The sequence below is a fragment of the Eriocheir sinensis genome, unplaced genomic scaffold, assembly GCF_024679095.1.
Source record: "Eriocheir sinensis breed Jianghai 21 unplaced genomic scaffold, ASM2467909v1 Scaffold694, whole genome shotgun sequence".
Lineage (NCBI taxonomy): Eukaryota > Metazoa > Arthropoda > Malacostraca > Decapoda > Varunidae > Eriocheir > Eriocheir sinensis.
The window spans coordinates 182,370-198,449 of record NW_026112047.1 but is presented as its reverse complement, the minus strand read 5'-3'; the positions used below and the strand labels follow the sequence as shown (position 1 = coordinate 198,449).

At 39.2% G+C, this 16,080-nt stretch overlaps 1 protein-coding gene across 2 annotated transcripts in view; it reads right to left on the bottom strand.

Moving 5' to 3' along the window:
* Window positions 1-5,391: 5,391 nt before the first annotated feature.
* LOC126993873 (transmembrane protein 229B-like) overlaps window positions 5,392-16,080 on the bottom strand; it is a 48,389-nt gene continuing 37,700 nt past the window's right edge. Inside the window, exons 3-4 of one of the 2 annotated variants that reach the window (XR_007748413.1) lie at window positions 6,103-15,144; window positions 5,392-5,937 (exon numbers count right to left, since the gene is read on the bottom strand). Coding sequence is in view for 1 of the 2 variants with exons in the window: in XM_050853009.1 (XP_050708966.1) it covers window positions 14,945-15,144 (200 nt within the window). In the remaining variant the exon portion in view is untranslated. Of the gene's footprint in view, window positions 15,145-16,080 lie in introns of both variants that reach the window. The other variant, XM_050853009.1, reaches the window with a different exon arrangement.

The following is a 16,080-nucleotide window of genomic DNA, read 5'->3' as shown; positions in this document are numbered from 1 at the left end:
CATCTGAGTAAAGTGTCGACTCTCGCCTTCCACCTGTCGGGGCTGGGTTACTTTTATAGTTCAGAGGGGCTACACTGTAATCCCTCAGGTTGTCAGGCAGACGGGGAAGATTAATCTTAATGAAAGTCGAGACTTCCTCAGAACAATGCGGTCCTGTCATTTAGAATCAGCCATAAACTCCGTTGCTGATAAAATATAAACTCGTGACTAGTATACAACGTCCGATGCTTCACGAACGTCCCTCAGCGTCGATATCGTAACGTAGGTATATAATTTGTAACTTGTAACCCTAACGTAATGCAACAATTCTTTACAAAGGTCACTCTGTTAATTGAACTCGGCTTCTCCTTACCAACAAAAGGAAAACTAAACTCGGAAGTAATACTGTACACCTACTGTGGGCTAACAACGAACGCCTTCCCCGCACTGCCAAGCCGTTACTGATCAGGGAGGCAGAACACTGGCTGACCTGTGGAGTGCCTCGCGTCCTGTTTCTCCGCCTATCGCCAACAGGCAACCTGCCAAAGAAGTGTGAAACATTCCGTTCCTATTGCTTCTATGACTTATCTCAAAAGGGAAATTATTATTTATTATCCTGGAATTAACCTCGCTGTTTCGGAGTTCTCTCTAAGGCGCAGAATTCAGCACTTTTCGTCTCCTTACCGTCTGGACCCGCCTCAAAAATTACATAAAACATTTGTACGTGTTAGCTGATCGTCACGGCGCGGGAGGGAAGCTGAGGAGATGCTGAAGGCAGTGGTGAGGTCATTATGCTCATTCTGAAATTGATCTCCACCTGTTTTGTCTCCACCCCTTTTTTTCTACTGCGACTATTTTCTGTTAAATGTGAACAAGGTTGTATAACAAACATTGTCAAGCAGCTTTGGAGATTGTTCTCCCCTCTGAGAGTAGAGTGGCTCCGTGACGCAGCGGTCAGGCCGCGGCAGGAAGGTTTTCGTTAGGCGGCCGCGGGTGCACGGCCGCGGCGCCACGTGGTGCGGGCTGCCAAGCCCTGCTGTCGGCGCCCTTCCTCGGTGTGCCGACTAGCATTCTGTTAGATGATATGAAATGGCCTATACATGACGTATTCTGCAACCTTATCACAACCTCAACGTCATACATGATGCATAAGCATCACAAGCAATTTATATACAGATACAATCAATTAGTTCCCTTCATGGCAAAAAATCTATATACATGAACGAATCTTTACATACATCAATGAATGAACCAGTGCACCACCAGGAAGCCACGAGACGCGCCTGGAGCTGCCGAGCCGCCGTTCCGGATAACCGAGTGACCGCTGTAGGGCGAGCCGTTCCGCCGGCACAGCGCTGCGTTACGTGGCTAGGAGTAGTAGTCTTAGTATTACGGTTACAGTGTTTGGTAACGACTCGAGGTGGCCAGGAGCGACCCTACGGAACACTACTCATGCCGACTCTAGGAAGATCGTGTATGCTGAACGCCACCATACAGCCTCTTCTTTGTATGTGTGTGTGTATACCTTAGAGGTCCAGAGAGGCAGTCCAAGGGAAAAAATGGTAAACACAGTGCAGTGAAAATAAGACTGATGCCCGAAAAAAAGATTAACTTTTATCAGTCAAAAATATACATATAAGGGTATGGCGTATGTTATGTGCATGTGTGGATGAGAAAAAAACAATGTCGCGCTACTCTCTGCTGCTGCCAGAGACAATTGAAAACGACGTTTGAGGACACTGATGCATATATATATATATATATATATATATATATATATATATATATATATATATATATATATATATATATATATATATATATATATATATATATATATATATATACACAACTATTCTCTTCCTTAGACTGCCTCCTGTACCGTAAAAAAATATTATATATAGTTAGAAAGAACCTTTGGAAAACTTCTTTTTGTCAGGAATGCTTGACAAACAACCCTACGGAGCTCACTACTCATGCCGAGTACGGGTAGATAATATACTGTATAACACATCATGTATCCTCTTTGTAGTCAGTCAGATCCTGAAGAAACCAACCCTTCGGTCTGCCTTGCCAGGAATGATCAACAACCCTACGATCACTACATCATGCCGACTCTAGGAAGGTAGTATACTGTATAATAAATCCTACGTCCTCCCTGTATAGGCGGTAAGAACCTTAAGAAAACCTCTTACTTCTGTCAGTACTGATTAACAAACCTACGAACTTCATGCCGGGTCTAGAGATATATTGTGTACATTGTCGGTCTTATAAGAAAACATCGACTGGAAAACCTATTTCTCCGTTTTCTTTGTCAGTATTCAACAAGAATGTAGGTACAGGTGAGGTCCTGGCCCTGTAAGGGTGGACGGGCGGCCACGACCAAGACAAAATGGAGTCCCATCCATCCCAGGGAGATCGCCCATCCACTCCTTATAAGGCCCAGTGAGGTGAGTACGGTAGTCTAGTAATTAGTTTATAATATTTAGATACTCAGAAAAGGAATTATTATGCCTCGGAAACGTTCTCCTCTAATCCTAGTTAACAAGACTGCGTAAAGGAAGAGTGGCCATAACATCGGGTGTCGGGAGGGCTCTCGAATCGAAACACTGATGTCTACCCTTGACTGAAGTTTTTGACATTACCCAGACAGATTTCTCCTTGCCATTTCGAAGCCGCCACACTTTGGATTCTCAACCTTTCTAACAGGACGATTGTATAAGTTCCATCATTTTGCCTTATGTTGTTTTGTGCATAATTAGAAAACGCTGGTCTTGATAAATCATATATAATCCTCGAGTTCATCATGAAGAGAAAATTATAGATCTTACACGACTCTCCACTACGGCTTCACCTCAATACTTCGACGCCCCCCCACCCACCCCCCTCGTCCCTTACCCCTCGTCCCGCCCAGAGCCGCGCCGCACGCTGGAGAAGCCAATGGAGAAATATAAAGTTTCCATTGAAAGAAAAGTTCAGGATCTCAATATCAAAGTTTACCTAAGAAATATAATAAAAACACAAAGTATCCGTTCGCGTCCTCGATGTGAGCATATTCTTTTGTTTCGACTTTGGTTTCTCTGCCAGTCCGTACTCACTCACCCTTCTAGTCAATACACTTACACTCCTCTAGAAACCGTGATTTATGAACTAATTATTGTCAAACTGTCATAGTGCTTCGCCTCTGTCGTAATTGTCAGTCACGATTCATTTTATACAACGCCAAGATCCCCACGCTGGCTTTGTTTCTTATGATCGTCTGTCCGAACACTAGCATGCATATCATGACTTTTATTACAGTACTTTCATAAACGAGACACCTGATATACGTTCGTCCGAGCAGCGTTGACAAATTGTCGTACTTTGAACATTGCATTAATCATTTTTAGGCTCCAAGACTGTCGTAACCACACAAATAACGATAGGAAAATAAAGTTAGCGTTAAAACTGTTAAATATTGATGGGTTTCCTTTTTTTTGCAATAGTTATCGGTCAGAAAGTACAAAAATGCAATGCGCTGAGTACGGTAATTTGGCAACTCTAGTTCGTCGTCAGTCTGAATTCATGCGCTTCGATCCCACTCCATAGGCCCGAACCTTAGAATGTGCATTATGATTAGTCTTACAGTATTCCTATGAACGATTGAGACTAGATTCTCGAGATACAGTACGAGAGGTAAGTAAGTAGGTAGTATTAGATCTAGAGGCTATAGTAGTAACAGGTAAAGACCCACGGAATGAAGGCTTACACGCTAGTTAGACCGCGGAGTAGAAAACAGTGATAATAAACAAGACCGAATTACTGAACAAGAGTCGTGCGATGTGTTAGGACTGAAAACAACAAAATCACAGGTTGTTATAAGATGTTAAGGGGTTAGACAATGATAATGAACGATACTGAATTACTGAACAAGACTCGTGCGCTGTGTTAAGACTGAAAACAACAAAATCACAGGTTATTATAAGATGGCGAAAGTTAGACAACAATAATGAACAATACTGAATTAATGAACAAGACTCGTGCGCTGTGTTAAGACTGAAAACTAACAAAATCACAGGTTGTTATAAGATGGCGAAAGTTAGACAACAATAATGAACAATACTGAATTAATGAACAAGACTCGTGCGATGTATTAGGACTATGAAAATCAAATTACGAGATGTTACAAGATGGTGAGAGAATGAAGTTTACAGTAGAGAATTGATGATTAGGAACACCATTTATAAATCACTGAACAAGACTCGTTAAGATGTTTCTGAAAAAGATTATCAAAAGAATCACCTGAATTACTGTTTGTTATAAAGTAGGAAGTCAGTTAAGTAGCAAAGATCCTATGGTTAAGAACATCGAGGACTTACTGAACAAGACTCATGTAAGGTGTAATATAAGTGAACAGATTATCAATAGGTATTAGTGGCTGTTCTTAATGACTGAGAAGGTTAACTTACTACTGTTGTGTGAGAATTAAGTAGCAAATATTCAATGGTTAAGAACATCGAAGACTAACTGAACAAGACTCGTATGTTATGTATTACTGGCTGTTCTTAATGACTGAGAAGGTTAACTTACTACTGTTGTGTGAGAATTAAGTAGCAAATATCCAATGGTTTAGAACATCGAAGTCTAACTGAACAAGACTCGTGTGTGATGTACTGAACGGATTATCAACAGGTATTAGTGGCTGTTCTTACACGTGTATTCCTTGTGACTGAAAAGACTTGCTACTCTACTCCCGGTCATCCTCACTCCTGCTCCACCCACCCCACACAGCAATCTGTTCTGGAGTAAACGAGAACAAAGTATTAGACATCAATCTCTGCCTGAAAAACTTGAACCAGATCGTTAGAAATCACCATTCCTCCATCAAGAAAGAACAAATACTTGAAAACGTTCGCCCATAATACACGTGAACGAAACTCACAAAAAAACTAATTCACAAACGTTAAATAATGAAAAATAACGCTTTGATTTTCACATATTGACGAAAACAACGAAAACAACGCTAACGGAATTATGTAAAGTCATCGATTCGGAAACAAACGAGCGAAAAAAAAAGTCATTCGCATTTTTCACTATTTAACGAAAGCAAAAAATACGGAAAAAAACGCAAAATCTTCTCAAGTTAAAAAAAAAAAAAAAAAAAAAAAAAAAACGTAATAGTCATCGATTCTAAACCTTCGGAAAACATGAATTCGCTTCCCTTAAACGTATAATTCGCTACATTTTTCACTATTAAACGAAAACGATAAACGAAAAACACCGCAAACTGATCTCAAGTAAAAAAAAATCACGAATCATGTTACTCATCGATTCTAAACCTTCATAAAAACACATTAATTCGCTTCCCTTAAAACGTAAATCTCCTTCAAATTTCACTATTAAACAAAACGATAAACTAAAACAAGGCACACGAGCAAAAAAAAAAAAAAAAAAAACGAATCGTGTATAGTTATCGATTCTAAACCTTCATAAAAACACATTAATTCGCTTCCCTTAAAAGATACAACTCGCTAAAAACATGAACGGAACGAAGATTATCACGAATGACTAGACGATCACCTCGAACCATCTACACGTATTGTCTCTGGGCGCAACACAACACAACACACACCTCTCTCAGGATGCCTCGTAAGTGTTGCCATTGATTATCGAACACTCGTAACAATAAAGAAAGAAACAGTAAATACACTTCTTTTTTCCCCCCCTCCGCATTTCCCAAACTTTTATTGTAACATTTAGTAAAGAAACATTGAGAAGTCTTATGTCTCGCCTCTTTTAAACATTCTCTGAGCACTTTTTACCTTTTCAACGTTTATTATATTCTCTCTATTCCTTTCTTCTCCTCCTTATAGCTATTAATATTCGTCTACTATCTCGTTATCTTCATTTTTTGCTTCCTATCTATAATTTTCAATCCTCATCACGTCCTTGAAAGCCTTATCATTCCTCCCTCTTAACCTTCTCCGAGATCTCTTTACATTCTAACGTTTATAATTCTTCCCTATTCCTTTCTTCTCCTCCTTATCGCTATTAATATTCGTCTTCTATCTCGTATTACACCCCTTTTTTGCTTTCTATCTATATTTCTCAACCCCGAAACCCTTATCACATAACCCTCTTGACCTTCTCTGAGATCTCTTTACCTTCTAACGTTTATAATTTCATCCCCATTCCTTTCTTCTCCTTCTTATCGCTATTAATATCTCTCTGCTATCTCGTATTACCCTCCTTTTTTGCTTTCTATCTTTATTTTTCAATCCTCATCACGTCTCCGAAACCCTTATCACATCTCCCTCTTAACACTCTGTATCTCTTTATCTCTCAACTCACAATCTCAGAAGACCTTATCACGTTCATCATGGCATCCTGAAACATGCATTCACTCCTCTCTACCTCCCTTTCAATACCCACTCTTATCTCTTTATCTCACAACCTCAGACGGCTCGATCCCGTTTCTCATGCTATCCTGTGACACGCGGTCTTTCCCCTCCCTACCGACATCCTTCCGGAGAATTCTTACACGTTTTAGGACATGAATGAAGGGTTCTCGTGACCCCACGGAGCGGCGGCAGCAACTCCTGGCTCCCCTCGCGTGCTCCGAACCCATCCAGACACAAAGGCTAAAAAAGAAAGCGGGAAAGAAAACCAGGAAAAAAAAACTCTCCCCACATGAAACAGTCGTCTGGGTAAAGATTTTTTATGAGACACAAGAACTTAGACCATAATAATAATAATAATAATAATAATAATAATAATAATAATAATAATAATAATAATAATAATAATAATAATAATAATAATAATAGTAATAAAATTAGATGAATATAGCATGTCAACACGATTATAAGACTGTAAAAGTAAAAGTAAATATATATAAATGACGTGGTGGTGTGTGTGTGTGTGTGTGTGTGTGTACAGATGAGATGAGGACAGGATTCCAGGTAAATGAATTGCGAGTCACTTCGTACAAGTAACCCTCCTCTCTCTCCCTCTCTCCCTCTCTCTCTCTGCCCCCTCATCCCTCCCGCTTAGCCAAGACTTCGCCACGCCACGCAAACGTCTGGAAAACCCTGATGAATATTGATCGCGCTAAGTCGGATGAGTTGGTTCTCTTCCGCACGCGAGAAAATTGACGTCCACCCCGGGATCTAAGCATTAAAGGGGCTGCTCACTCGCCGGTCCAGTCTGGTTCATCGGAGGCGCTCACAACGACGTGTTTAGTTCAGAACCTTCACTGGATAGCCTTACTGAGGGGATTATGTCACTCCTGCACGGATGGCATCAACACAGCTTTACTTCTAACTTATGCATTCCCTTTTTTTTTTGTCACGAAACTGAAATTTTACAGTGATGGGTTGCTGTTTGATACGGCGACACTTACCAACATGTTTAGTTCATGACGCTACTGGTTGAACTTACTGAACGCACGGATGGAATCAACACAGCTTTACTTCTAACTTCCGCATTTCCTATTTTTTGTCACGAAGCTGAAATTTAATAACAGTGATGGGTTACTGTTTAATGCCGGGGACAGTTACCAATGACGTGTTTATATCAGAACCGTTGCTGGGTATCCCTCACGCATGGTTTCAACATATCAACAATTTAAACTTCCGCATTCTCTCTTTTTTGTCACAGAACAGAAATCTGATAGTGATTGGTAACTGTTTTATACCGGGGACAGTTACCAATGACGTGTTTATATCAGAATCGTTGCTGGGTATCCCTCACGCATGGCTTCAACATATCTATAATTTAAACTTCCGCATTTCCTCTTTTTTTGTCACGGAACAGAAATCTGATAGTGATTGGTAACTGTTTTATACCGGGGACAGTTACCAATGACGTGTTTATATCAGAATCGTTGCTGGGTATCCCTCACGCATGGCTTCAACATATCTACATTTTAAACTTCCGCATTCTCTCTTTTGTTGTCACGGAACTGGAATTTGATAGTGATTGGTAACTGTTTTATACCGGGGACAGTTACCATCGACGTGTTCAGTTCAAAACCGTCACTGGCTATTCTTACTGACCGGATTATGACACTGGCGCACGCATAGTTTGAACACATCTTTCGTTTGTACTTTCGCTTGTTTTTTTTTTTTTTTTATGTCACGGAACTGGAATTGGATAGTGACGGCTTAATGCTTAATAATGGGAACACTCGGCAACAACGTCTCCACTACAGAATCGATGCTGGCTGAGCTTGATGAGCGGATTATGTTACTGCTACAAGTACAGTTTTAACACATCTTCAGTTTGTACTTTCGCATTTCCTCATTTTTTGTCCTGGAACTGAAATTTGATCATGATGGCTTGCTCTGTTTAATAATTGTCAGGTAAGAGCATTGTAAGTTTTCTCGCAACATGTTAATGAAAAATATTATTGTAACTGGATATTTTCAAAGGCAGCAGGAGAGGTTAAGTGTAACAGATCCAAAAGACAAAATTATGGCTAACAATAGAAGGTTATTTTAAGTCTCTTCCCGCTCCCGTCACGTCACCACTGAGTCGATATTGATTAGGGGCCGTAAAAACAGGAAGGTAAAAATGCGGACGCTGTATTAAGTGAGCGTTATTAAAATGAAATCAGTCTGTTCTGGACGCTCCACGCTTTTCTGGGACACCGCTGCACCAAAAAAATAGTCGATGTATTGAGTTAGTGAGATGATGTTTGTTGTATTCGTGTTCGTTATTCCTTTCCTCCGTCAGCCATTAAAAAAAAAAAAAAAAATGATATTGTTGAGAATCATAAAACAAAGTTGTTATATTTAAAGTCAGAAAGATCAAACGTTACTAATTCTTTGTTGTTGATTTCTTGTTGTTGCTTCTCTGCTTTGGTCATGGATAAGTTGAAACTTGTTAATAATCTGTTTTTTCGTCACCACCACCAGGGAAATCACTGTCAAACTCAAGGCCATATTATTCAACATTTAAATTTTCTAGTCTTTAAACTTGTCCCATACTCGTTCAAGGGAAATCACCATCCATCTCAAGGCTATATTATTCTACATTTTAATTTTCCAGTCTTTAAACATATCCCATAATCGTTCAAGGGAAATCACCACCCAACTCAAGGCTATATTATTCTATATTTGAATTTTCTAGTCTTTAAACATATTCCATAATCGTTCAAGGGAAATCATTCAACTCAAGGCTATATTATTCTACATTTAAATTTTCTAGTCTTTAAACATATCCCATAATCGTTCAAGGGAAATCACCACCCAACTCAAGGCTATATTATTCTATATTTGAATTTTCTAGTCTTTAAACATATTCCATAATCGTTCAAGGGAAATCATTCAACTCAAGGCTATATTATTCTATATTTGAATTTTCTAGTCTTTAAACATATTCCATAATCGTTCAAGGGAAATCATTCAACTCAAGGCTATATTATTCTACATTTTAATTTTCCAGTCTTTAAACATATCTCATACTTGTTCAAGGGAAATCACTGTCAAACTCAAGGCTATATTATTCTACATTTGAATTTTCCAGTCTTTAAACATATTCCATAATCGTTCAAGGGAAATCATTCAACTCAAGGCTATATTATTCTACATTTGAATTTTCCAGTCTTTAAACATATCCCATACTCGTTCAAGGGAAATCACTGTCAAACTCAAGGCTATATTATTCTACATTTGAATTTTCCAGTCTTTAAACATATCCCATACTCGTTCAAGGGAAATCACTGTCAAACTCAAGGCTATATTATTCTACATTTGAATTTCCTAGTCTTTAAACATATCCCATACTCGTTCAAGGGAAATCACCACCCAACTCAAGGCTATATTATTCTATATTTGAATTTTCTGGTCTTTAAACATATCCCATAATCGTTCAAGGGAAATCACTGTCAAACTCAAGGCTATATTATTCTACATTTGAATTTTCCAGTCTTTAAACATATTCCATAATCGTTCAAGGGAAATCATTCAACTCAAGGCTATATTATTCTACATTTGAATTTTCCAGTCTTTAAACATATTCCATAATCGTTCAAGGGAAATCATTCAACTCAAGGCTATATTATTCTACATTTAAATTTTCTAGTCTTTAAACATATCCCTAATCGTTCAAGGGAAATCATTCAACTCAAGGCTATATTATTCTACATTTAAATTTTCTAGTCTTTAAACATATCCCTAATCGTTCAAGGGAAATCATTCAACTCAAGGCTATATTATTCTACATTTAAATTTTCTAGTCTTTAAACATATCCCTAATCGTTCAAGGGAAATCATCACCCAACTCAAGGTTATATTATTCTATATTTGAATTTTCTGGTCTTTAAACATATCCCATAATCGTTCACCCATGACAAGCAGAAATGTTACGCTTTCTACCGAGAACAGTAACCGCGAATTGCTTCACCACACAGAGATTTCACTGCTTATAACTTTCTTCTGTTACGATTCGGTACACAAAGTTTCGTGCTCTCTGACGTGATTCGTTTTATAAAAGTGCTCCTAATTAGCATGAACAGATAATCAACGGCTCATTACTTCGCAAACTCAATATTTAATTAATGGCTGTTATGGTTTTTTTTTCTCTCGTGCAAAACATACTGACTGCAAATCCTGCTTATAATGAAGAAAATAGTTCATGCGGTAATATTTATTCTCCTCGCGGACAATTATAATAAACAACATATAATAATAATAATAATAATAATAATAATAATAATAATAATAATAATAATAATAATAATAATAACACGCGCATGGTAGCAGGTTCCTAGTTCCGCTTATTACGAATGAAAACAAGAGCCAATCAATGCGTCAATAACACTCTCGCAGAAGCACAAAACCAGACGGCCTTGACTTCCCATCGATATTACAATAACTTCAGTAATAAGACTCCTTGAGGGAAGATATTACCGCGCGTGTATTGACTTAATGAAAACCCAAACTGTACAATTATATATGAATACTTGCCCCAGGTGTTTTTGCAAGAGATCAATAAGTACGCTCGTCTCACCTCTCCTTATGTTCTTGTGTTCTCCCACCCTGACCTTCATCCGTGAGCCTAAACTGAACATATATCGATAAGGAAACCAGTGAGCAAGTTCCCCATCAGATATCACCTGACAAACAACAAGGTCAATGAATAAGAAAACCTGTCTCTCTCCTCTCGTCGTGACCTTCAGTACAAAGCCTTACCGGAGCATATATCGATTCGGAAACCAGTGAGCAAGTTCCCCATCAGATAACACTTGACAAACAACAAGATCAATCAATAAGAAGGTCCGTCTCTGCCCCTTCCTCTCGTCGTGACCTTCAGCATACAGCCTAAACAGAGCATATATCGATTCGGAAACCAGTGAGTAAGTTCCCCACCAGATAACGCGTGACAAATATCAAGACCTCCTTCCGTGACCTTCAGTATATAACCTAAACAGAGCGCATTAATGTCGATACAGAAACCATTGATCCTCTGTCTCCCCATCAGATAAGGTGTGACATTAACATAAAGGGCCACTTCATCTCCATTCTTGCCGTCGTGGCCGAATCATGAAGTCAGAACTCAACATATATTCACTTTAGAGACGCCCTTCAAGAGTTCCTTACGAGATAACACTAAGATGAAATACGGTTTTCCTTCTCTCTCTATTTCTTCTCCGTTTTTTCCTTTGTATTCTAAATCAAGGAGTCATAACCCAACACTTATTCCCTACAGAAACACTTCTTCAACAGCTGTTCTTGGTAATAGGAGAGTAAACAGAGGAAGTGTGAGTTGAGGTGAGTCTAGAGGAGGGAGTGGAGAGGAAGACTAAACGTGCATGGCGAGAGAGAGGGCGTGACGCGGAGGAAAGGTCAGGTGAAATTGAGTTATTTTTCTGTTTGTTGACTTTCATATTTTTTTTCCATTTTCTGACCTTTCGCAGACACACTGGAGGGAGATCGCAGATGCCAGATTGTCCTCTAATATTTGCCGATTTCGGAACCAAAAACTGTCTTCACCGCCCCCAAAACTACATCCATTTATAGTTATCGTTGAAATGTTTAATTAATGACGTCTTTTTTACAGTAGCTAAGTGTCAAAAACCGCGGAATACCATGTGGTTAATACGGCAATCTGGCAACACTGTAATAGAGGGACAGCGTATAATGGGCATATATTCTTGTATCACGTATAATCCTTAGTCTCTCCCTTTGTTCGTAAAATAAATCAGACACGCTCAGACAGTGTGCGCCAATACATCTCTCCGGGCGGTGATGAAAGAGTGAAGGCAACAGCGGGAAGGCAGACCATCACCTTTAGTGTCTCGTTATACAGTAATTTGTTTTGCTAAGTGAGGTCAAGGCAAGCTCGCTGGGTAATGCTAATCGTGAATATAATGACTGTCGGTTCGGTAATGAATTCCAACAGCACAGCGGAGTCCGGCTTTCCCTCTGGTGTGTGACCGAGTGAAACTATGATATGGAAAGCTCTTTAATGGAATGCGTGTGAATTAGAATTGCAAACGTATAAAGGGAGAGTATATATGTAACGAAATTGTGAATGAAGAAAAAAAAAATCCATCTATCAGTGCGTGTGTGACCCTGAATAGCGAACGAAAAAGAAGCGGAATGTATGGGACTTAGAATTATTGCAAATGAAAAAGAGGCGACATCAGTCATTATATATGTGACTTGAAATTGTGAGGGAAAAAAAATCCATCTATCAGTGCGTGTGTGACACCGAATAACGAACGAAAGAGACGCCAAATAACGGAATGTATGGGACTTAGGATTATTGCAAACGAAGAAGAAGCGACATCAATCATTATATATATGTTACTTGAAATTGTGAAGGAAAAAAAATCCCTCTATCAATGCGTGTGTGACCCCGAATAACGAACGAAAAGGAGACGCCATAGAACGGAATGTACGTGACCCGGTATTGTGAATGAGGGAGAAACGTTATGTATTAGTGTGTGTGTGTGTGTGTGTGTGTGTGTGTGTGTGTGTTTAATATGTAGTCGTGTTTCTGTTAACTGTCGTTCTTATTGTGACTTTAACATAACAAGAAAAAAAAGAGTGACGTAGAAAATTGAATACTGGGAAAAAATAAACGCATAAATAAGTTAAAATTACTGATAACACAAAACAGTAACATAAATAAATAAATTAATAAAAAGAATAGTTAGTTAAATAAATACTTAAATACCACAATAAACACTTAACACAAATAAATAATGAGCAGTCTTTACCATTAATAATTTGTTTTAATATTTTTCCCTAGTTTATCCTTAATTATTTCTCTTCTCGACTTGCGGACCATTTTTTCCCCCGTCATTCATCCTCTATTTTCCTTCCTGGCCCTCAGAAAACATTTAATTCCCTTGACTTACAAAGAACTTTCATTTATCCTTCTACCCTATTTCCCCCTTCGACCTTTGTAATTTTCTGTCACCTTATTAACCTGAACAAGACTTTAACTTTCCCCTTCGCCCTTTGTAATTCTCTGTCGCTTTATTAACCTCAATAAGACTCTAGCTTCCCCCCTTCGCCCTTTGTAATTTTCTATGTTTCCTTATTAACCTGAACAAGTCTCTAATTTACCCGTGCGACTTTTGTAATTCTGTAAGTCGCCTCATTTACCTCAACATGACCAAATTCCTTTCTCCAACCGTACTGTTACAAGAGTATATTAACATTCTCACCCTGTACAATATTCTGCCCATTCCTCTTTCTCTCGTGACCTTCCCAACGCCCCTAGCATAAAAAGTCAGATCACTGCATTCCCGGTTCATTTAGCTTCAGAAACAATATGTCTAACAATTCCCCTGCATCGAACAAATCTAGCATGACGTTATAAAAAGACATTCACTCAGCGATTACATTTCCAACTAATTTACTCTCAGAAAAAAAAGAATTAGCGTCATTAGGTACATGATTCCCTCACACCCAACGCATCTTCCATTACGTATAAGAAAAAAAAAACATTCACTTAGCGATGTTTCCAATTCATTTAGTCTCAGAAAATAGAGTAATGAAAGCCATTATTTCGTCGATATGATGAAAAACAGACTTGCCTTTGGATATGACGTTAAAATAATCTTATACACCTTGTCTTTCATTCCTCAGGTAATATCTTCGCCTCTAAACCAAAGATTGAGATAACATCGGTTTCCTCTGCGCACTACTGATACTAAAAATAAGTAAAAATATAAATAATAACTCCAACCTCAGATTAGCGCACAGAATCGACCACCGTTACTTCACTGGACATTCATATATATTAAATTTCAACATATTATTCCCCTCCCTTTTGTTCCCCGTCCATCAAAACCGCCAAGGAAATCATAAGAGTAAGCGTACAACATTGGGCCGTATTATAAGACATTTCATCGTCCAGGAACACTAATTTGACAAGGCTTTCGTATGAGTTGTGGGCATTTCCAGGAGCAGTTCTATGACCCTGGTGGTAGTGTGACCCTTCCTCTGTACGATGAGCCTGTAGAAACACTCATTAGATCCCAATTGACCCCCTCTTTGACCTTTAGAAATAGATAATGTGAAAAGCGAGTGTCTTGTAATACTGCCCATTGACTTTTCGCGTTAGGAACAGAACCAAGTGAACACCGACCACTGCGGAGCCTAAGAACGAAGAAGCGACTCTCTCTTGGTAGCTATAATTTATCTGCGTTTAAAATCTTCAACAAGAACACACGGCGATGACAACGACAAATCTCGATCCACTAACACAAAAACACATATGACAGTCAGGTCGCGGTTCGAAAAATAGACTCTGAAGAATGAATTTACGTCTAGGGAACAAGAGATAAAATATTACTATCAACATTTTCTTATAACAGAGAAAGACAAGACTTCCCTTTGCCCTGAACCCAACTTACACCCACGTCCATCACCGCCCCGCACCTCCTCCGTCTTTTCGCTACACTCTCACACCCTGACAACCGCCACACCGCCCTCTCACCACTCTCCTTCTCGCCCTGTGTCCTCTTCTATCCCTTGTGGTGCAGCCGGTTGTGGGAGTCCTGCGAATAGAGGGAGAGGAAGAGCAGGTTGTGGATGAGGAACTGCTCGGTGAGGATGGAGGCGAGGTACCAGGCGGGGAAGTACTCGAGTGTGATGAGCCCGTGAAGGTTGTATCGCCTCTCCGTGTAGTCCCATGGGCAGGCGCCGTACTGCCGTAGCAACAGACCTGCAACACACACATGGGTTTAATACGCTCATCTGCACACTATCACCATCTATCTATCCATCACGGCTATCACTGCCATCATTATCAGCATCATCACAATAAAAATCAACAGTAATGTACAAGCCGCCAATCAAAGTGCTGTCGCCTTGTTTGCCAAGTCATGAACCTTGCGATTCGGACACGTGGACCGAAGCACCGAACACACACAGTTACCCGCTGCTGTGATAATTGCATGATCTTGTTGGCAGTTCAAATAGATGTAATTATAAGGGTATTGCATCACTGCCACGACGCTGATGGGCTTATGCATATGACATGAGAATGCTAAGGTCTGCATCAGCTGTTGAATTATAATGTATTCTGAATATCATACATTTCATCGTCTGTTTAATAACTTACTATGTGCATCAGTAATATTAACAATCATTACAGCCTCCGTCAGAAGCATCATCAACAGAATACGGTCCTTCAGCGCTTCTTTCATTTGCTAGCTAGAATTAAGCGTTTTATGAATTAAGTACAAGGTTAATTCGCACATTTTACCTCATATCGTCCGTCACTAAAGCTACAAATCGTCACCTTCGTAAGCAAACCGCCTAAGTCAATATTTTCTACTTTACAGGAAATAGGAAAATAACTATCATCATCTCATTTGGCTTAAGATTTAGGCAGAAATGAAAAGGCCAATTCTAGAACACTCAAACCCTGAATGACGAAGGCAACTCTACAAAATCGGGCGTCACATGTTAAAAAAATTGGTTTAGACAAAAACCTGGAAACCGCTGACAAATGACTTAGGCGATTACATTATGAGGGTGACGAAATGACGAGAGTGAACCCGCTGCTACTATGATATTGGACTTCACGATTTTCAACAGGTGAGGTGAAACGCTAATGAAAACTAACATTTTTTCGTTGATATGATGAAGAGCAGAG